Source organism: Enoplosus armatus, chromosome 10, assembly GCF_043641665.1.
Source record: "Enoplosus armatus isolate fEnoArm2 chromosome 10, fEnoArm2.hap1, whole genome shotgun sequence".
Taxonomy (NCBI): Eukaryota; Metazoa; Chordata; class Actinopteri; order Centrarchiformes; family Enoplosidae; genus Enoplosus; species Enoplosus armatus.
Genome location: NC_092189.1, coordinates 7304738 through 7327549, shown reverse-complemented (window position 1 = coordinate 7327549; position 22812 = coordinate 7304738). Strand labels below are relative to the sequence as shown.

General features: G+C 40.9%; 1 protein-coding gene across 1 annotated transcript; it reads right to left on the bottom strand.

Moving 5' to 3' along the window:
* Window positions 1-19324: 19324 nt before the first annotated feature.
* Window positions 19325-21669, bottom strand: foxi3b (forkhead box I3b). Its single transcript, XM_070913073.1, has 2 exons — window positions 20855-21669; window positions 19325-20639 (listed from the first exon to the last, which is right to left on the bottom strand). Exons 1-2 carry the CDS (start codon window positions 21453-21455, stop codon window positions 20068-20070), a joined length of 1173 nt encoding a protein of 390 aa, XP_070769174.1. The 5' UTR covers window positions 21456-21669; the 3' UTR covers window positions 19325-20067.
* Window positions 21670-22812: the final 1143 nt, after the last annotated feature.

The following is a 22812-nucleotide window of genomic DNA, read 5'->3' as shown; positions in this document are numbered from 1 at the left end:
TCCCAAGCCTCAGGGGAGATGTGCGGGGCAGCATCCATTCACACCCCTTTTGATGTTATAAAACGGTGCCTCCTCCCCTGCCTTCGAACTTGTGAAATGCAGCAGAAACTTGTATTGATCTCCTCCTCCCTGTTCCATGAATATATTAGTAGCAGCTCCATTATGGCTCTCTCACACACACTAATACACATGAGACAAGAACACAGAAAGAGAGCCAGTGTCTAGATAAGGCTGCGAGACTCCACCTACATATTTACACATGCTTGCTTTTGTGTGCGTTTTGTGTTGTTTAGTCTGTCACCCGCTGATTTATGTGGCCACTACCTCATGGTTTATTCACAAAGCCTCCCTCGCAACTAATCCTGTCTCCCCCTGTTGACTAGTTGTTACTCGCCATCACTTCCCTCCTTCCTCCTCTCGCAGATGAATCTCACTGTCAGTAAATAGGCTCCAGCCCTCCTTCCCTCTCACTTTCATCCATATGATCTAAATCCATCACACATTTGTGTTTCCAGCTATTCCCAAAGCAGTGTTTGCAAACATTAACTGACGTGTTGCCAGACCCTCGGCAAAGCATTTTCCATTAAATATTTACACAGCACTGCCATTAGAAATGATGATGGATATGAACACTATACATTTTCTAACAGCCAAAAATGGAAGTTAAAGAGACACAGAGTGTTATTAGGTCCTACTTGTTTTTCTACACATGCCAGTTGATGATTAATTCATGCCACCATATTTTTCAGTTTTCATTCATTTTCTTGTTTGCAGCTTTGTAGCTTAAGTTAATTATTTGTGTTGGTTCAAGCTCTTTCCCAACACCTCTTTCCATTAAGCCACGTATGGCCATAGAACAACATATTGATTGATAGAATATCTCTTTCTTTTCCTCTCCTGAGAATTGTCCGTGCATGCACATCCAAAGAAATATTTATCTTTACATTTCATATTTTTATACGATAAAGATTTCTCTCTACCTTTTTTTTTTTTTTTTTTACATACAGTTTTCTCATTCTTTAGGTTTGGTGTCTCTCTCTTTCTCCTACCTGTTTCAGTCTTCTCCTTTTCTTTCTCCCACCTCTGGTCACTCCTTTTCTCTCTCTCCACTCTCTCCTTTGTTTCCTCCCCTACTCTTCCACCTTCCTCTGTCCCAGATGTTGTGAGAGGCTGATGTTGTTCTTCCTCCTCGGTTTTATCTGTGATTGTATTCCGGTGTTTCTTCCATCTACCGACAGACCTCAGTTGCTTTCTGTTTGCTCCTGGTGTGTGGTTCTACTGTTGGTTGTTTTACTGTTTGTGCATCTCCCTCTGAGTCTCTGCACAGCTGTATTCATCTCCCCACACGCCTCTGTGCGCCCCCCCCCCCCCCCCCCTCTCTCTCCTTCTCTGTTTATACCACTCACCCTCTCATTTGCGCCCCCCCCCCCACACACACACACACACACACACACATTAGCATCCAGTTTGATCCGCCGTTTCACTCCCCTATTCTCCTCCTCCCACACATTCTTATTCTTTGGCCCTTAATCTCCATCTACCTCCCTCTCCTCCAATTTACACCGACACCTCACCTCCTTCTGGGCTTCGAGGATCCTCTGTCTCATTCCCTGTGCCTCACGCCCTCTCCCCCCTCACCTCCAACTCTGTTCCCTTGCATCAATGTCATCATCTGCGTTGGTTTCCTTTCAGCTCTGTCTCCTGTCTCCATCTCTACTTCCACTAAAATACCCAAGCGGCTCCCGTATGAGATGAAAGGACCATTTTCGACTACTTTTCTCTATTTGTCTCCCATAAAACTTTATTGAAAATGGCATTCTTGTCTTTCTTCCCTACTGATGATTGATGCTTTTTCCTTTCCAACCCTCGCTGCGATAGCTGCTGCTGTCCATTGAAAATGTGTTGAAGCTCTTGATGTTGCTGCAGATGATTACTGGAAGACAGGTAATGGTGATGTCTTATCCATACACAGCAGTCAACCACGGCCCAAAGACCGATCAATCTTTCAGCTCTAGCTCCGGTGACTTTGTGATTAATCTCTATTAGGTTTTTGTTCTCCTGTGGCTCTGTAGCAGAGCTTCAACTCTAATTATGTACGCTGACCTCCTGGAGTCCACTGGTAGGAGTTCCAGTCTATGTGAGAATACCTTGAGGGTATACAGCCTAATAATGCCTTATGAGATTTCAGTGCAGGCGTTCGACCTGCTGAAGTCTAATGGTTTCCCAGCCTGCACTCCCCAGTGCTGACTGCTGATGTTAACTGGTCCCTAACAAGCCAATATGTTACTACCCTGGGTAATTTAGTGCATCAATAATACCCTGTAGTCAAGAAGCGCTCTTATTCTTAATTCCATGCCCCGATGGCTGTATCCTTGAATACACAGTATTTTTTACCCCTTATGATAATGGTGAGGAGCGCTGTGGAATAACGATAATGTGATTTGGAGTCCACACACAGTCCACGACAGTGAAAGAGACAAATGGAGATGTCTGTGAAGCACCTGAGGGGGAGGATGTAAATGTCTGATCTGTGAGTTAGGGGGCTAATGAATAATTATAGTCAGAACAGCGACGTCAGAGTGGCAGACAGCTCAGTGTTAGTTAGCATCCACCTGGCTGCCTCTGCCTACCTGCCTGCATGTCAATGTCTCCTTCACATCTGCCTGTGATTGACTATGCTTCCCCTTTTTGTTCCTCTCACCGCTTCAATGCCCACAAAATCCGTTTATCCACATCTGTCCACCTGTCTATTCCTCTAACTCATTTATTAGCTAGCTCACTTTTCATATTGTCTTGTCTCTGTCTCTTTATCTCACATCCTCCGACTGTTTATCTGCCACTTCCTTTATGGTTGCTTTTTCCTCTGTCAATTCAACTTGAATGTAAAAATCACAGATGCTTCATATACTAGAAGTTTGGTGGTGGCTGTGGTTAAATCCAAACGTCCAGGCTTTAGAAACGTGCCAAATGCTGATGAGCCTGGCTGAGACGCAACTGGCACCAGTCGGTTCCTCAAAGCCGAACAAATGGCCTTCTGGACCAGGAGCCGGTTGCGCCATCTGTTCGTAAGTTTAAATATAGTGTAAGTGTTTACTAAGTAGGGATTCATTCATCGTTAAATTGAAACATGCTACACCACAAAATTCTTACATAGAGAGTAGTTAGTAATTGCCAGGAGTAACTGTTCTCTACAGCTGTTATCTGTTAGCTAATGCTTGATAGTATCGAAACTTCGAGTGAACCAGCTACTACAGCCAGCAGCTACCAGCCATTTAGCAAAGCTTAGCTTAGCACAAAGACAAATAGCTATTCTGGCACATAACTCCCTGTAAATTGTCCTTTTTATACTGTGGTTGTCTCAAATTGCCTCTCTGAGGACAAACTAAACTAAACAAGATATAATAAGTAAGCTTCAGAGGTGCTGCTAGACTGTTTTTGTTTGTTTGTTTGTTTGTTTTACTTTGGACAGTGCCAGGCTTGGTGTTTCCCACTGTTTCCACTTTCTATGCTATACTAATATAACCAGTAGGTTATATATAATGGTACTGATCTAAATCGCCGACTGAAAGCAAAATGGGGATTTCCCAAAATTTTCATACATGTTTCCAGCAAAGATTTATCTACTACTGAAGTCTTAACTAGCTAAAACATAACTTAGTTTTAATGGTGCAACCTGTTTTAGTAAGTCACTAGTTAGAAACTAGCTAAAAGACCCTACACAGAAACGTAATGGGTTCATGAATAACTGGTACAACCCAGTCCACATCATTACAATCTACATTTGTCTTGGGAGCACATTTCTGTCACATTTAATGCTGTGGTTGCATTAGGTGTGTGAGTGAGCATGGGTACAGTATGTATGTACTGTATGTGTTTACTTCCAGTCTCAGCCTCATTCATTAATGTCCAAATCTCAGTAACTGGTCCCTTTTTTCGTTTTTCATTTTAAATGCAGTCAGTTGTCCTTGGCTGAGGTCGCCCCGCTGCCGCATACACACCACAAGTGACCTTCCTTTAGTTGTGTGTCACTCATCTCCACCATTGCCCCTCCCATACGTAATCTTCTCACCTCTGTCGCTTCTCACTTCCTCTCCCATCCATCCATCCTTCCAAGAATTCCATAAAACATTCATGCACACATCCTCCCCTATCATCCTCTGCCTGGGTCAAGAACACTTAATGCTGCACTTTGGTTTCTCAGTCCCGTTGCATAAACATCTTTCTCTGAATCCCTTTGCCTCTCTGGCTTTAACTCAACTTCGATTTCTATGTCTGCGTGTCTCTCTGTCTCTCTATCGGTATGAAGAAAACTTTGGACGACACCCTGTTTCAGATAATGTTTCAGGCACCAGAAAATGGAAATGTCACAGCCCACGCGTTGGCCTGGTGATTTGCTGTCATGTGGCAAATGGAAATGTTACAGGACGGCCCATGAGAGGGACAGAGATAAATCTCTCCTAAATGACTGTGACGGCTGCCATGTCCAGGAGGAACACATATGAATTAATGTGGCGCAGACTCTGAGCCCTGTGCAGTAGCCTTCGCTCTGAGCCAGATGTCATGTCACCCCATGACTTTTGTGTCTACTTGTTGTCTTGTTGAAATTGTAATCTAATATTCCTTTGTTTCTTTGTTTCCCAGAAGGTCTCCTCACTCAGGCTCTGTTGGCTTGTGTCCTACACATTTTGGTGTCTAAATGAGTAATGGTTACCAAAAGTTTTGCAATTGGTCCAGTAGATCCCTACAGAGATAGACATTTTTGTTGAACCTGAAACACTGTTTCTTTCTGCAACAGCTCACCTCTCGCGAGGTTTCAGAGACGTTTCTGTTTCTGGTTTAACAAAAAGGGTCTTATTCTTTAACTAAAAGGTCTGTCTCTGTCGGGGACCTTTACATAATGTTGTCCGACACTTACAATAACAATCTGAACTTGTCACTGGCAAAAACAAAACACTTTTAGTGGATGTACTTTTCAAGGATTATGTTGCAGCCGTTGCAGCCCGTTTGTGGCTGCCTGCTGAGGCGATCTACTGGACTTATTCCAAAACTCTTGGTAATCAATTAGACACCAAAATTTGTAAAAGGGGCCCATGTTTAAAAATACCAGGATTTCCCTTTATGGCAGTTCTTCTTTTATGACACTTTTATCTTTGTGCAGTTCCTCAGTCCCTTTGTATACTCCTGTCATTGTACTGTAGAGTTTCCTTAGAAAAAGAAGTTTCTGTCAGGCACAGAACTTGCTATCTTTCATTTCATCATTCCTCCTTTTGTCTCTTTGCTGCCAAAGTTTTGGAGAAGGGTTTTTATCCCTCTCATGCATATGATCACATGTGTGACATTAGCTGCCTGCTCCCTCAAGAACAGTATATTCACAAAAGTATAATTAAAATGCTTTGAAGACAATGTTCATGGAGCATGGCACAGCATTCTGTTTGGGACTGGGAACAGACTCCAACCTACAGGACTACTAACCACAACTGCATTTGGTGCGTCAGTGAAACACCTTATTACAGACCCTCAGAGGATTAGAAACAAGATGGCAAAATACTGACTGGAGGGAACCTCTACTTCACACATCCCCTGGCTGTTCGAATTGCTTAGTCTAACTCTATGCGAATAGAGACACAATCAAACTAGCTCTTTTGTTAGCGTAAGTCTTTTGTACGCCAACATATTTTCTGTGAACGTCAGTAGTTTGCTTTCTCTATCTCTTTTTTCCTTTGAAGCAGTTTTTCCTCTGACTTGAGTGAGAATGGTTTGTGATTTGAGATGACTTTATTAAATAAAAATTATACATGTTGGGTTTAATTTGGTGTTTTTCCTTACAGCAGTAGAGACAGTGATACACAAAATATTAAAACAGTTTGTTCTTATATAAATCCGACTTCATCAGTATGAATAAAGACAAAGGATATTGTAGGCTTAGGTGTGTGTGTGTGTGTGTGTGTTGAATATGAAAATCCTCTTTTTGGCCCAAAAAGAACAAAACCAGAGCTGAAAAACATTCTGAACTAATTAACGGAAGGCCACCTGATGTTTTGTCTCTTATGCCTACACAATGAATTATACTGTACTACTAATAGTGCAGGACATACACTGAGGAGGGACCCAGTCTATTAAGTAGAGATGAAGTTATGAAGATGAGTAAAAAAACAAAAAGGTCCTGCTCGAGACAACTTCTTTTAGAGGTCAGAGCCCCCACTGCAATCATTTTGGATTTATTAGAAGAGCAGCTGCTTCGTCGCTTTCCCATGAGGACTTTGGGATTTGGAACTCAGCCCAGAGGGGGTAAAAAATAGAATAATCCAGTGAGAAATAAGCTGCTTACTCCCTCGATGTTAACATCTTACATTCTTGTCTTTAGCCGGCTGCCACTTGAAATGGCTGGAAGGTTATTTAAGCTTTAAACCTTTGTATCCCCCAAATTGGAAAACATCATGGCTGCAATACTGGCGGCGACAACACAACAACTACAGTTATTTTTTTGGTTTTATAGCCAATGATGTGAGATAATTATCTTCAGACGTTGTGACTTGCTGTAAAGCCAGGCATCCACCTGAGTAAGTAAGAAAGTCAATGACTCTTTGATCTGAAACATAGCTGGTAGGGCAGAGAAAATTTGCATGATTTTAACAGACTGTTAATCTTAGTCTCCAGATAATAACACTGAATTACCCATCTGCCTCCAATCCTGTCTTTATCACACTAACATTGATCCCTTTATCCTCAGGGATAAACCCATACATTCTGTAATAGGCAAATTTTGTGTTGATACAATAATAATATGGATTTTACACCGTATTACACTAATTCACACTGCATTTATTTGTGCATGCTCAGGGGAAGAAAAACGGTACAAGCCCCTCTCTGCTGGCCTCGGAGCTCCTGCCCTCAGGTCCACCCAGGCTGCTAAGAGAGCTGTCAGCAGCCGAGAAGACTGAAAGCTCGTCTCTGTGGACAGCAGAGGTGGAAACTAACAAGTGCATTTGTTTATAGTACTGTACAATTTTGAGGACAATTCAGAGGCAAATATTATGGCATTATTATGGCAATATTATGCTTTTTACTCCACTATATATACTATATACATATATATGTATAATAAATTAAAATTAGCCCAGCATTCACCAGAAGTGATGCAGACACCAATGCATCAATAATCATAATCCAATACTATAATAATATAATATACATTATTCTTAAATGGGCGATTCTGCAAGATGAGTACTCTTACTTTTGGTACTTTATTTGATGCTAATACTTTTGTACTTTTACTTAAAGTCCCCCTCCACTCATAAAATGTTTTTCTTCTTGTTCCTACAGTCGGATGTTTGAGCTTCACTGTGCAGAGTGATGGATGTGCAGAGTTTGACACTAGAAGGATGTGTTCACAATCATCTGCTGACAGTGGAAAGTTTCTCCGTGCTCATTGACAATCTGATTTTAAGGGGCGGGCCTATGAGCATGATGTGTGACATCACAAATAGTTTGGTGCTGGTCCTGATCCTATTAGCAACTTGTGTGATGTAGAAACTTGAAGTTGCCAGTGCACACACACACTCTGAGAACTGACTTTCCAGTGAAGTAGGTAGTAGTAACTTTAGAAAGGAACAACATTTGCATATTAATAGAATTAATTTTTTTATGTTTAATAATTGGAACAATACATGTTCTGCAAAAATCCTTAAAAAGGTGTCTACACCTTCTAGCTCAAAAAATATATCAGACACATTATTGTTCCAAGCAGACTATTTATATATATGTTTTAATGCATGTCTGGAGGGGATTTTTGAATGCATGACTACTTGTATTAGAGTATTTCTGTACTGTGGTCTTGCTACTTGTACTTTAGTAAAATATCTGAGTACTTCTTCCACCACTGATGGACAGGATGTATTAAGACCTACCAGGAAGGAAAGTCTCCGTATCATATCAGAAATTCATTTTTTACCTTCTCCTAGCATACCTGTGGGACTTCAGTATTCCCCTAAGCTATCACACTAACCAACCACTTGGGAATCTGAGGCGCTTCAGCTCCAATGAGACTTTGCAATCTTTCATTTGATCAGTCATTCTCCCCTGCCCAGCAGTTCCAGCGCTGAGCACTGCTAGCTGTAGCTTCATCTTTACCATACAGACATTAGACTGGTATCCATCTAAATCTCTGCAAGAAAGCAAATAAGCGTATTTCCCGAAATGTTAAATGCTTTACAGGAAAACAAAACCATTACAATTACTTTCCAGCTCCATGTTTGCTCTGCATTTTCCTTTCTCACTCTATCTCTCACCGTCTCTTTCTCCTCTTCTCAGTTGTCTCCATCTTTCCATCGCTCAGTCCTCCTTTTGCACCACTATTGAGTATCTGAAGTGTGAATCCATCAACCAGCCCTGTGATTCCATGGGATCTCATGCTGATTCAGGTCATCTAATCAGCCATAACTCTGGCAACAACTGGGGAAAAGGACGGGTCGAGTGTTTACATGATGGTCTTTATTTCTGCTTATTGTATACCCTGTGTTTCTTTGGTCACTTAGGTTAATTGCATTATACCTAATTTTCTCTCCATTCATTCCCTTTTCTTCTGACCTGCATCTCTGTAGTCATAGCATTAGCTTTAGCACTAACCTCTCTCATATGTAATTTCTTGGCTGTATTCTGTTTATCATGGCGCTTCTTACCTTTATCAAATCAGTCTACTGATCCATGGTCTCTTCTTCCAGAATTACCCCCTCTCCCCGGAGCAAGTCCTGTCCCTTTGGCCTTTCTACTTGAAATTCAGATGAGTGGAGTGTCAGGAGTGGTTATCGTCTGGGTCTGGGTGGCATCTCATTTAATTCCACAGGAGGGAGGAGAAGTGAACAGGGAATACGTTCCCCTATCACCTTCATCCTGTCAGCTCTGATGGGCCGATGGTACTGAGAAGGAGGAAATAATGCCGATCTGGTTACCCATATACTGTGTCTTTGTGTTGTGTATGCTTGGAAAGTCTGTTTTTGTGATTTCATTGTCTTTTTTAAATTCTTGTAAACTAGCTGAGCTGTTCCATTTCTATGTGAGCTAACTCTGCTGTTTTTTGGGAATTGATTTTATTTCAACCATATGCTTCATAAATTGTAAACAGAACTGTTTTAACTTTGTGATAATTCCACTATCAAGAATGTGGTGATAGAAAAATAAGATTAAGTCATTGTAAACATGAATGTGTGACAAAAAAGTTGTTACTGAAGGATTTCTTAGTCATTATAGGTAAGTGTATCCTCTTTATTAATTCACTTAACTTTTAGTTTAAAGGAATAGTCATAGACATAGACATTTTGAGAAAATACACTTTTTCGCCAGTTGGAGAGTTGGAGAAGATGGGCTATGCGTTAAGAATGGAGCTGGAGCAATAAGTTATAGCCAGCAGTCAGTTAGCTTAACTTTACATAACTTGTTGTTTTGACACGTTTTTCATGTACCCAACAAGAAATAACATGTAAATTGGTGACCTTTACAGGTACTGATGGGTGGATTTTGTTACCTTTGCATGGACCCAGGCTAGCTGTTTCTCTTTGTTTCCAGTCTTTATGCTAAGCTAAGCTAATTGACTGCTGGTTGTAGCTTTATATTTAAACAAACATGAGTGTGGTATCAATCTCCTCATCTAAGTCTTGGCAAGAACATGAAAAAGCACATTTCCCAAATTGTTCCTTTAGTTGAATCCCAAACATGACTGTTGATGCACTCTTTTCAGTTTGTAGGGTAAAGCACAGACCTCTATTTCTCTCTGTGATCACGTAATATCAGTTTCAATCTATCCACTCACATAATACAGCTGTTGTCACTAATAATAGCTTGATGTAGCATCATGAACGGTACCTCCAACCGACAGTTAATGATAATTTTTGGGTTGCGTGTGACAATCAATTATTTGTTTGAAAATGTCTTTGATCACACCTGCGTTATGTTACTGGCTTTTAACACAATACAGGCGATGAAAGAGAGTTGGAAGCAACTCAAAGTTGCTTCCTCAGAACTCAGACAGTGTCTGAATGGATCTACTGTACTGATGTGAGCTGTCAAAGGAGGGATTTTTTTCTGCAGCAATTGCAGGACACAACTCATGTGCATGGTCCAGTAGAGACTTCTCTGCCCACACACACACTTACATATATGCCCATATGCATGCATGCACACACATACTGGTCCTCCTTTTGCCATAGGGATAAAGACACACCAATTACCATGCACCAGTTGATTTACTCAGGAAATGAAGAAAAGCCCAAGGGGAAGATGAAGGAGAAGTCTGAGGCTGGGCAAACATTAGCGTTGCACTGCAGTAAGAATAATTAAGAATACAGTTGTTTCTTGGATGAGTAATGACTGTTGAGAGATTTTCAGCTAAATAGCCAATTACTCAGTAATGGGCATTAAAACTCACATAGTTGTTGTCATGGCTCTCTTCCTCTTTGTGGCCACAATTCCTTTTCCATGGTGATGAATGGATGCAGAAATTGTGCTCCCGCATCAATGTGCTGAATATGTAAATTCCATGTCATATGTGTGATGCATTATCCCTACTACATGAACAAAATGCTAGCTTTTCAGGAATCAACCTAGACAGCCTTATTTTCTCATTGACAGCTATTCCTATTTGTGGTTTGATTGAGTTTGCAAAGATCTCAGCAAATAGAACTTAAACCAGTGTCATATTTTTAAAATCACTTAGGCTTACATTTTCAATTTATTGTTACAAGATTGTTCCATCAGGAAACACAATTTCCACCCTGCAAATGAGAAACATGAACTCCACGCTGTTATTTAAGTAGTTTCATACAGCGTGTGTGTCTCTGTGTGTGTGTTAGACTTGTATCACACTGTACAAAGTTTGGGGAAAATATGAAGGTAGTATAAATATAGAAAATATTATATATGATTTTTTTTTTTAACTTCCAGTACAATATGATAGGAAAGAGGATTTTTCACAGATTTTCTTAGATTTGAATAATCCCAAATAAATAAACAACATGGGTAAATATGTGCAGCCACTTCCTGTGCTGCATATATATTTTACTGATATAGGGATTTGCGTTAGGCTTGGTAAACACCACTGTTGTGTGCTGTCTAAACATTATATTAGGTGAGCACTGGAGTTCTTGGTGGACTTGTGTCTTGAGAAAATGTATTCTGTTTTAATGATTGTCATGTGGAAATTAAATTCATGTATTCCTGCTCTGGGTCCCTGGTGTTTTCTGAGTGTGGTCACACTTCAGTGGCTTTTCTCAATACAAATTCTCTTCTTTCCGTCTTTGTCTTTCTGTTGCCCCTGTTCCCTCTTTCTTTGTCAGATATACCTTATCGGACACATTGAAAATAATTAGCTATTCCACCTAAAGCAAAGGCTTTTCCACCTAAAGCAAAGGCTCAGGAGGTTTGGTCCTGAGCCTAAAACTTCCAACGTATGTTCGCTGCATGTTCTAGCGTGCCTTATTTATATGGAAATGAGTCCATGTGAGTGTGAGGGTGATGATAACAGTGACATGTACAGTATGTAGGTATATGTGATCCTTACTGAGGCTAGCCATCCAGCCACATGCTCTGGATGATGAAACAATTAACTGTAACATCAGTTCACCCGCAAAGTCTCAATCAATCAATTATTCAATAGTGCATCAAGAAATTGCATCATAGCACAGTATAAAAGCACATCATTTCAAAAAAGTCAATGCCTCAATACAAACATCACTGTATGGATCATATACTCTTCATCATCCACAGTACAGCATTAGTATGCTCACTACTATATGTACCATGCTTGCATTTGTTTGATATTCCAGCTTGTGGCGTGTTTATAGACCCACTAAGTGGCCACCATAAGGAGTCCAGTGGATTGATTATCTATCCAGATCAGCCATGTGTGAAACCTTCACTTCAGGCAATTAATTTGCCATTGATTCTCAAATTGACCCCCAGAGATCTGCAAAGTAATGAAAAAGCCGATGTAAAAAAGGTTGGTGGCTTTCGTATCTTCATTAACAGACCTACAGTATTATAGCACTCCTCTGGAGTTAATAATGCCAGAGGTCAACATACATAACACCCAAATGCGCCACTGCATATGTATATGCGACAATTTTAAATGCGCTGTGTGTAAACCTGTAAACAGTTCTTTCAATTACCACAACATGGACTCTCTTTTAAGATACCTGTTTCTACATGTCGCACCAGGACAGGTTGCTTCACACTGGTGGAAACACAAGTAGGGTGGATTTGCTATATCCTGTCTCAAAAGAGTGGTAGTGTTTTGTAACATGCCTAACTGGGCTAAAACAAACCACTGGATGTGTTAAACAGTGATCCTCTGTCAATCCGTGGTCATGTGCATTTGGTAGTAGAACTAGTATGAATTTGTGCTGTCAGTGAAATTACAGTTATTCGCTGAAGGGTTGTAGTACCTGCATGCAAAGGCTCCATAGCTGAAGGATCCTGCACTGACATTCACTTCCTCAAAATGTGCAGCACAGTCTAAATAACCAGGACTACAAAAATACTTACCTCTTACCTCTAGTCTAATAGTCATCAAAAATGAGACTGGAAATAAAACAACCATGCACACATGTTAAAGTTGGGTGTTCAATAATTCAAGAGTTATGGTAGTTATTGAAGGGCAAGACTCATGACCTCTTTGCTTTTTTAACACCAACTACACAGCATGTTTACTCGACTTCAACTTTAACGTCATTGTCCCCAAGTGGAAATTTGTCTCTGTAAAACATAATAAATACATGAAACATATTACAAAATGTGTAATACACACAAACTCACATATGACTATCTACGTCAGTGACAACATAATATAAAACCTCATCCAGCCATTATCATCACGGTTAAAACAAGATCACTATCATCATCCACCAATATTAAATGTAAAACTACTCCTCATGCTCATCCTGAGCACTTAACAGTTTCATGGCGTGAGGGTCAAAAGAATTTCTCACCCTGTTAAACCTCATATGGGCTGATAAAATACTGTCGATCTGTAGTATCAAACTCGGTTAATGATACAAAAGCTGTTCTTCAACTGAGCCAAACCGGTGGGTAGATGTTAAACATGACTTACTTTATCTCTCACACAAGATTTGGAACTGGCTCTAGTTTGTGCACCTGTAAACATTAAGCTAATTTTTAAGTTTTAAAGAATCAAAGACATATTTTCTTAAATTATTTACGCATAAAAATCCCCAACAGTACCTATCTAACCAGTGGAGTCAGTCAGAAATAGTGTACTTTCTCAGAGCAGTGTGTCGACACCCAGGTTATGAGGGTTTGGAGGACGTGCCTGTCTGATGTTCTCAAGCATGCAGAACCAACAGACTTTGTCAGGACATTTGCAGTTATTCTTCCAGTAGGTGTGACATGTAATCCCTCAGAGGTAACCTTCAGGCGCAGACACGAACAGTGTGGCTTCAGACTGAAGTCTTTATGATTCTAAGTGATGCCCTCTGTGGTAAGATGTATCGTCTCTGACACCTTTTTTACAAGCACATTAAAATCTGGCAGTAAACACGCTAAACTGTAGCAAAAGAAGTGCCAGTATTTGTGTACATTTTTGCCTGTTAAATCTGATTATGGCAGGAGTTTTGAGTCCACTATGCTATGCTATTCACATTAAGTCCATGTTGCATTCATAAAATAGTAGGACCCTATAGACATTTTCTGGTGTACTATCTGAAGCCCCCAGGTGAGCTTGTGTGGAATTTGCTGCAGTTAACAGCTTCTCTGCTTGTTTACAACATAATGGAGTGTCAGTGGTTTCTAAAAGAACTATTGAGCCTATACACTGCGGTGAGTCCTTCGATTTCTAAGTGTGTACAATGCTGCAGCCATAGTTTGTGTCAATAAATGTTCAGCATGCGTGTGTGCAGAATTTACTTTAACTTGCAACTGACAACTTTAATAAGTCTGCTCTTTTTTGTAAATCATTAGATAACCGCATATTGACTAAGAGGCATGATTGTTGTGAATATCAATATGTCCCGGTGAGTTGTATCACTTGTATTAGTGAATCATCTGAGTGCTTGTACAAATAGAGGAGGAAACAGAGAGCTGTCACTCAGCCATTTTCAGCCACAGTCATCATCATTAACCTTAAAACTAAAACAAACAAATAAAAGAAGCTGCAACCTTATCTCAGAATATTAAAAACAGGGAGGTTTGTGTTACAGTGGCAACACCACAGCTTTGCATTATCCTCCTGCAGTGGCATTTTTAAGAAAAACAACTTTCTTTCAGGTCTGAACTAAATCAGACTGCTATTGTAATAAGCATGAGCGTGGCCATTCTCATGCTGCATCTGCCTGAGGCACAATTGCTGGAGGAGAGCGTCTGAAGGTTAATGGCCATATTTGCAGACTGGAAACTGAGCCATTCCTGTTAGTTTTTTTGTTTTGATTTTCTGTTGAGCAATTTATCTTCCAAATGGACACAGTTTGGATCGTGCTGTCTGGTCCAGTTTCAGAGCGGGTTAATGGAAATAAATGTGAGTCTCTTTTTGTCACACGGAGTGCATTAGTGCACACTCCTCCCTGTGAGGACTGTATTTACTAAACAGATGCAGTCCTCACCCCGCATGCTAAAATACAGCCTCGTAAAGCCTGTGGCATCTGGAAGACCTGCTGGGCTTCACGCTCAGAAAGTCATTTTATTCCTTGTTCCATCCAGTAGGAATTATATTAGATAAAGCTTCCTGAGAACAATAATAATGCCACGTATTATATTGTATTTCCTCTTCGCCTTTATCAGGCCAGCCAGGTATTACTGGGCAGCCACACTGTATCATCAGAGGCAGTAACTGAATTAACCTAGATATACAACGAGAAGCAGCACCCTCTTACTGCATCATTTTCCAAGTGTTTTCCTTAATGATCATCCTCCACAGGAATGGACTTGACCTGACCTTTCACACCTTATTTCTGATTGCTTGCAGCTGTGATGATAAACCTCTTTTTCTACTGTTTAAGTCACATTATTTGGTGCTAAAGAAACATGGTTTCCACCTGCACATAATTTACAACCAAAGTTATGTTCTTGCCACCCTATCACTTGATAACAAGACTAAGAGTCATGTTAGCCATGCTAATGTTTCAGAGGCTGTACATGGACACAGCTGTGCTTTTGAGCTAAATGCTAAAGTCAGCATGCCAACATGCTCACAATGACAGTCCTAACATGCTGATGCTAAGCAAGTATAATGTTTATCACCTTAACATCCTAACTATCTTAGTTTAGCATGTTAACAATTAGCACTAAACCCAAAGTACTGCTGAGGCTGATGGGAATATCATTCGTTTTGCAGGAAAAGCATCTGACAATCCATTTAATAGTTCTTGAGACTCAAACCCCCAAATGTCAGCCTCATTTTGGAGCTAGAGGAAAAGTCAGGTGATCTCCACAGTCGTTAGGATTCATCTTCTGGGTGCCAAACACGTACAATTCTCAGTGTGCCATTAGACAATAAATGGAAAATTGAAAAAATGGACAGAAGGGTTACATTACACAAGTCTTCAGCAGATGTAAGAAGTGTACACTTAATTCCCCTCTTCCTCCTTCTTCTCCCTCCCTCATTGCAAAGCCCTGTTCATATCGCCATGTTTACTGCATGTTGACATGGAAAATATTTTAGGGTGAAATAGCAATGATTCATATATACACACGCTCTCACTGCGCTCTGTGTTTGTCTTTAAACTTCTCTTTTCCCCAAATCGTGTATATAAGCCATGTTTAGGAAGCAGAGATCACTCGCTGCCTTTTCCTCTGGAGTCTCAGACACTGGGATGTACTGTTTTACAGCTGCTGGGTTTTTGTACTTTTTCATGGAGAAACTTTGATGGGATTCAGGCAAACTGGGACTTTTCCTACGGATTACAAAAAGATTCTTTATAAGATTGTTTGACGTTGGCTACTTGGCAAGTGTCTGAGTAATAAGGCATTGTCAAAAGTTATCTTGTTATGCAATGTTATTAGGATTTCTGGCATTCAATAGCACAACAATCATGCCGAAAATGTGAGAAAGAAAAGTAAGAGCCTTCCATGTGTGTCAAACTTCAGCCAACAGCACTTGGATACAAAGCCGTGATCTAAGAAATTGTACAAATTCTATTCTTTTCCATTGACCTCTAAAGAGAACAAAAAAACAGAAAAGGTTGTTCAGTGACTTGCAGAAAAAGGGCAAGGTATTTCAATCCTTTCATCACCTGCATGCGTGTGTCTGGAGTGTGTGTGGATGTTTACACATAACAGCAAGCTGGTAATGCAGAGCTGGAGCACTGGGCATGACGACATGTCTCCAGGCTTGACGTTCTCTGCAACGTTTACTAAACAGCCTCGATAGGACACGACTGTTTTAGTAAATACAGAGGGTGCGTGTGTGTGTGTGTGTTTGTGTCCTTGTGTGTGTTTTGGGTTGATTTGGTACCAGGACAGTTAGCTTTCCTTTCAGGCAGCAGTTATCCAAAGTGAAGTGGTGCATCACCTCACTTTAAAAGGAATACACTTGAACAGATTTACAAGCTGTCAGACTTTACAAACTCTTTATCCACTTCACAGCGAGGTGTGAAATCTCTTTGACGCCGCTATAATCAGGACAGTTCTTACGTACACAAATCTCTCATGCGTAGCAGCTCTGGTATAATCGTTCTATGTCTGAGTTTATATTATAAACACGACACACTTGTATGCCCTGCACGAACGCGTACACACACGCATACACACACACATAAACTATTTATGTGTGTGTGTAGGTGTGCGTTCCGTTAGTTCGACAGGTGTGTGGAAGACTGCCACGAGCCAGGAGGCAGGTGGAGATGAGGATTTATAGATTTTAATCGTATCACTCTGTTGAGCAATAATTCTACTGCCTAAGGCAAAGGAAGGTCCATAGCTACAGTAACATGTGATTGATGGATGCTGTGCAGGGTATCCCTGAATCGTAGAGAAACTAGTGTGTTCAAAGATACATGTATAATAGCTTGTACTCCAATATGTCACAGCTTCACTGAATGCACTGTAATGTAAAGATGAGAGTTTTTATAGAGGTTTCAAGTGTTATTCTCTAACGGGGAAAAGATAAAAGCAGGTGAAAGGAAAAAGGTATAATAAGTGAATGTTAGTTATCCAGGCTAGAGAAGCGTGAGGTAACTGTCCAAATAAAGAATATAATCAGTACAAATACAAACAGACAAGGGAAGTTCCAAAATATTGTTGTTGTTTTGAGTTCCAATAAAAGCAAATTGATTTTGGTTTCAGGGAGTCGGTAGAGGTAAATCCCTCAGGTTTTCAGGTTTTACCGTTTCTTGTCTGGAGAGCTCCATCTGGAGCACCACATTCACCCTCTGACCTTGTCATCCCCATCCATGGCGTGATTAACGGCTGCAAAATTTGCATCAATTTGAAACGGTCTGAATAAGACAGCAGAAGGTGATGTCTAATGTTAATCTAAGCCCTCTCATGTTTCTGTTGGCAGATACACTCAAAAAGAGCTCACGCTGGATCGACAAGGCAGAGGGCCACCCCTGTTCCTGATGCCACATCTTCCACCTGCCAGCACACAGTCTGTACAAGATATGGAGGAGAACAAAAAAACTGACTGGCTGCACAAACTATCCAAAGTGCCAAGACAATTTGGGATGGAAGTGTGACATGTTGGGACAGTGATATATTCACTGTACCTTTCTCTTGTGTCTCCCCTCTTCTCAGCTTATCTCCCGCTTCTTTCTCTCTCTCTTTTTTAATAAAAAGCTCCTGATTCATCCTGTAAGTGTAATATCTTCAGGAAAAGAGAATCTATTTGCATATGGATTTGGCACAATCATGATTCCCTGAATGAGTTCTGTTTATGGCACAGTGCGAGGCAGGACATTCCACACAGTTAAATCAGATATGCTTGCACCTAATAAAGCAGGACTTTAAGATCCATCCAATTGCAACCTCATCACTTGTTTTGAAATCCGTTATGCAAATTTTGACAGGTTGACCTCCTAACTTCCAACCACTAATATACTTTGTCAATTGTGCCAGGATGTTAAATTCCACTTGATCTGAGTTTGAAGACTGTGGTCTTTCTTTCTCTTTTTTTCTGTGTTTAGTGTAAATGACTGTCATGCTGCCTGTGTTTCAGGGTAAATAAAGGCCTAAGGGTGACACCAATCAAAGAGTTTATATTTATTTAAATTGCATATGTGTGGGACAACTAAAGAACAGAATAAAACCATGTAAAATGGTGAATTCTATTAATTACAGCTAACCAACTTTGCTTATCAAATTAACCAGTGTAGAAAATGGCTATTACTAATTGGACAGTTTATGGGATCATTAAGTGCAGAACCAAATTTGCAATTTGTTGGAGGAATCATGGATTTAATACTAGCGTCTTCCAAGCATTTATTGTACAATTGCTGTACGAAGACATATAACAGAAAGCAACATTTCACTTCATTATTCATTTCATGGATACATCTGAATCTACAGATTCTTGTTACTGCAGTGCACTTGACTTCTTATACAAATTTACATTTTGTATATACACTATGGTTGCACATCAAACAAACAGTTTTGTAATACTTTTTATATTACATTATATATTTTTCTTTTATGTACATATTACTGTCTTTGTTTTCCCTTTTAAGTGACTTTTTATGGCAGTTACAGCAGAAAGCAAACTATGAATTTCTCTGTGCATATGACAATAAAGCTTTTAACTTAATCCATACGTGCTGCTTGTACAGAAAGTCCTTTAGTTAGCTTTCACAGACTCTCAACTGTCTATGATGTCGAACAACTTTTGATGACGGTGGTGAGATTCATCCCAACACATCTAGTCGGAGGGCAATTATGATTCAACATGTTGTGAACTGCATCGAGTGACTGTGTTTATTTAGCAGTTAATTCACGCTTCAGCATCTTTACAGCTTTTTACAGTTGGCCCCTCTCCGCTAATAAAGCTGCTTGCATCCAGTCAGCAGTAATCTGTGTGTAGATGGGGTGATAGAGAGGGATTTCAGTGTTTAGTGTAGCGAAGAGGGGCAGCATGGGAATGTGGATTTTCACCGTTTAGAGGAATCAGTTAACTATCCATCACACAAAGATCAGGTTACACCGACATGCAGGTTCTAAACTACTGGTCATCGCTTTCCTGACAGGACTGTTTTCTGTCAGTGGGTGTCTTATTGTTTTCCTTTCTCTTTTTGTTTTGGGAGGGGGTGGGGTGTTTGAGAGAAATCTTGCTCCCGAGAGGTAACTATTCATTATTCTTCATAAAAATAAAAATAAATCACATGAAAAATGCAACTGTAGAACTCTAAAACCTTTTTATTCATATCAAAAACACAACATATATAGCATATACCATACATTGGGAATCCATTTTGTACAATAACAGTTGTACCAACAAACCAACAATATAAATGTATAACATTACACAACACATTGACATATTTACAAAGTACAATTACCACTTGTGTATCAGACTCCAAGACTGTAAGCTCCTCAGATTTAGTTTTACAAAAAAAAACATGACAGAAAGTCTACCTTTTACCTTTAGCTCATTCTTTTCGAGCAGTGACTACACACACTATGTAGACCATGGTGTAATTTAACTACTCCTCTAAATGTGCTGTCTGAGCGTTGCATGTGTGATATCATCAAAGAATCACAGATAGCAGTGTGGAATGGCCTGATGTCAGCAGATCAGATCTGGGATCTGTTAATAATGAGTCAGATCTGATAGAGGCTAGCTTTAGTTAGAATAAAAGCTGACTGAGGATCTGATAGGGAGGCTGACTGCGGTTTCAGGGAGTGACACTCGTCGTCCATTGCAGCTGACTCAGCTGTTCCTGTGGGAATAAAAGCCTTTTTACTCTGCTGTCACACGCTATAGTGATCTCAACTGTCTCAGTCAGCGCAAACATAGTGTGTGTGTTTGTGTGTGTGTTGTCTTTCACATCAGAACCTCTCTCACAACAAGTGACCAGACAGGTGAGATTTCCTGTCAAGAGTCTTTTCAAACCAAACTTTCCCCCCCTTAATGTCTTATTAAACCTCTGTGCCCTCGCGGTGATAGATGATTCCTGTCGAGCCCAGTGTAGGGTAGAAATGCCCACTGGACCCACTGTACTGGCTGAGGATGGGGCTGGTGTAGCCGAGGGAAGAGTGGGTGGGTGAAGAGGAGAGCACAGCGGGAGCTGGCACTTGTGATACCCACTCTGGGCCACCTGAGTTGGGGGAGTAGCTACTATAGCCTCCAGGTTGCGTGGGTCTGTGAGGCCCATCTAAAGGAAGGTTGATCTGCAGCGGCCTGCTTAACCCATCACCTCCAACCTCAGTAGCTGCTCCAGCGGTCACTCCAGACATCTCGGATAAGAAGCTGCTAAGACATGGTGTGGGACCCGACGACGAAGGGGAGGGGATCCTGTCAGGTGTGGGAGAGATGTTAAGGGCAGAGTTGTGTTTGGGGCTGCCCCTCTCGCTGTCACCTGACTCCGGAGCCCCTGAGCCGCCGTCGCCACCAGAGAGGGAATCGGACTTCCTCTTCCTTTTGCGGCGGAAGTTTCCGTTGTCAAACATCTTTTCACAGTTTGGGTCAAGAGTCCAGTAGTTGCCCTTGCCTGTGATACAAGAGTGTAAAGAATGAGTTGGTGAGGTTTGATTTAAATTTGAAAATGGGAAAATATTACTTTTTAATATGCAACACACCAAGAAAACACTACAGCACATTCAAAAAGCAATACAAAATGGAAATGAAGTGAATTAACCGTTTAAGTCTCCTTGTCAGACAGAGATATTCAAAACAGAGCCAAAAACACAAAAAAGAAAATATTACCTGGATCATCCTCATCTCTTGGTACTTTCTTGAAGCAGTCATTGAGTGACAGGTTGTGTCTGATGGAATTCTGCCAGCCTGCTTTACTCTTGTTGTAGAAAGGGAAGTTGTCAGCGACGTACTGATAGATCTGACTCAAGGTCAGCCTTCTGTCTGGTGCTCCGTGGATAGCCATGGCGATGAGAGCGGAGTAGGAGTAAGGCGGCCTGACCAGCTTCATCAGGTCTTCTTGTGAGGGGAGAGAGAACCAGCTCAGCTCCCCTCCCGGACCCCCAGGTCCAGCAGGACCCAGGTAAGGCCTCTGCATGCCGTAGTGCTGAGGGACAAAGGGAGGGCCCGGGTTACCGGGAGGGCCGGTAGTAGCCAGGTACGGCGGTGTGTTGATACCGGAGCCGTTGAACCAGAGGTAAGGGTTTGGGGAGGAGGTGGTGTAGTCGCTCAGGTCGTAGGAGGTCGGCGTGGTGCGCTGAGGACTCGGCAATGAAGGAGGAGGGTAGTAGCACTCACTGTACATGCTGAGCTCAGGGGGCTCCTGGCCAAGGCTGGGGAACTGCGGGCCACACCGAGGAGGGGACTGGCCCTGGGCCTCAAAAGAAGACATTGTCAAATTTCTTCTCACCTCTCAGAGTCTCTTCTTAACCCTTTGCCTTTGGTTGTTCCTCCTTTCTATGGTGAACTCTTTCTGCGGTGGTTTTGTCAGCTCCCGAAAGTCCTTTTCTTATTCAAACCTTTGCAGGAGTTTGAATGTGAGCTGATCCAAATGATGGTCTCTGTGCTTCCAGGTTGTAGCCTACTCTTCTCCACCCCTTTCTTGTCTGCTTGCCCTTGCTTTATGTCAAGATGTCACCTGTCATACCTGCTTTATCTGTTTCCCAGGAAACGCCCCCTGTCTCGTTTGATTGGTTGTTTTCTCAGGTGAGTCGTCTGTTCCTGCTTTCTCTGTTTTTTTTTTCCTGCTGTCAGCTAGTTCAGTTCCTCCAGGGGTTTTGTTCACCCTCAATTAAATAATTTTCCACTCAAGTTGTTACTCCAACATTAATTGAGTGCAGTCATCTGTAATTTTTTGATGATTCTGATGCAAATTTAAACAGACTGAAAAAAACTACTGTTTGGCCTATTTAGATTATGACTTTTAGTCAGTCTTTCTTCTGCATGTGACTCCTACCATCATGGACAGCTCAGTCGTGATGAACAACCTTCTCCTACAGTAACAAGAAAGACAATTTCGTTAACACCCTAGCAAATATTTTCTTATTTAATTATTTTGGATACAATGTTTAATTTTACATTAATATTACATTACATCAAAATGTCTGTAAAGCTTGGGCCACACTTATAAGCCTATGTTATAAATAAAATGTATAAATAAACAGTGATAATTATGATGAACAATATTGTAATGGCCACCTTAACCAGGTTCAGCAGTAGAAATATACAAGTAGTAAAAGTAATTAGCTAATATTCTTCCACTGACACCTCAAATTATCCTTTTAAAAAATAATAATGTTCCAAATTCTTGCCAACACAGTGTATCCTGCCTCCAGACAGTAGCAGGTTGGTTATAATACAATAAGTTTATGGATAAGGGCGTTGAAGGGTGGAAATGATCCTGTAAATCGTGGTCAGTTACATCGTCCATCTTTAAATTAATAATGCGCATGAGCCAATATTTTCTTAAGTTAGCGCGAGGACTTTCTAATTCAAATTTACAGAGGAAAAGCTTTCGATCGTAAGTTTTGCACATTTTTAAATTAGATAATACCTCCTAACCCCATAAACTGCTGGTTTAAATTCCAGGTAGTACTTGTAGATACCGTTGTTCCTCTTGACAAAATGGCAGAGTCAGAATCTCAATTTTAGTAAGTAACGTTAACTTACGTATCATGCTAACTAGCTTGTCCAGGTTGACCGTGCTAACGTTAGCGTCGTAAGCTAACTAACTTAGCGTTTACTTTTCC

What these genes read in the sequence shown, in the direction of transcription:
- foxi3b (XM_070913073.1), bottom strand. Translation starts at nt 21,455, where the DNA reads ATGTCTTCTTTTGAGGCCCAGGGCCAGTCCCCTCCTCGGTGTGGCCCG. An exon ending in AAGAGATGAGGATGATCCAG is followed by an intron (nt 20,640 to 20,854) that starts GTAATATTTTCT and finishes CTTGTATCACAG; the next exon opens with GCAAGGGCAACTACTGGACT.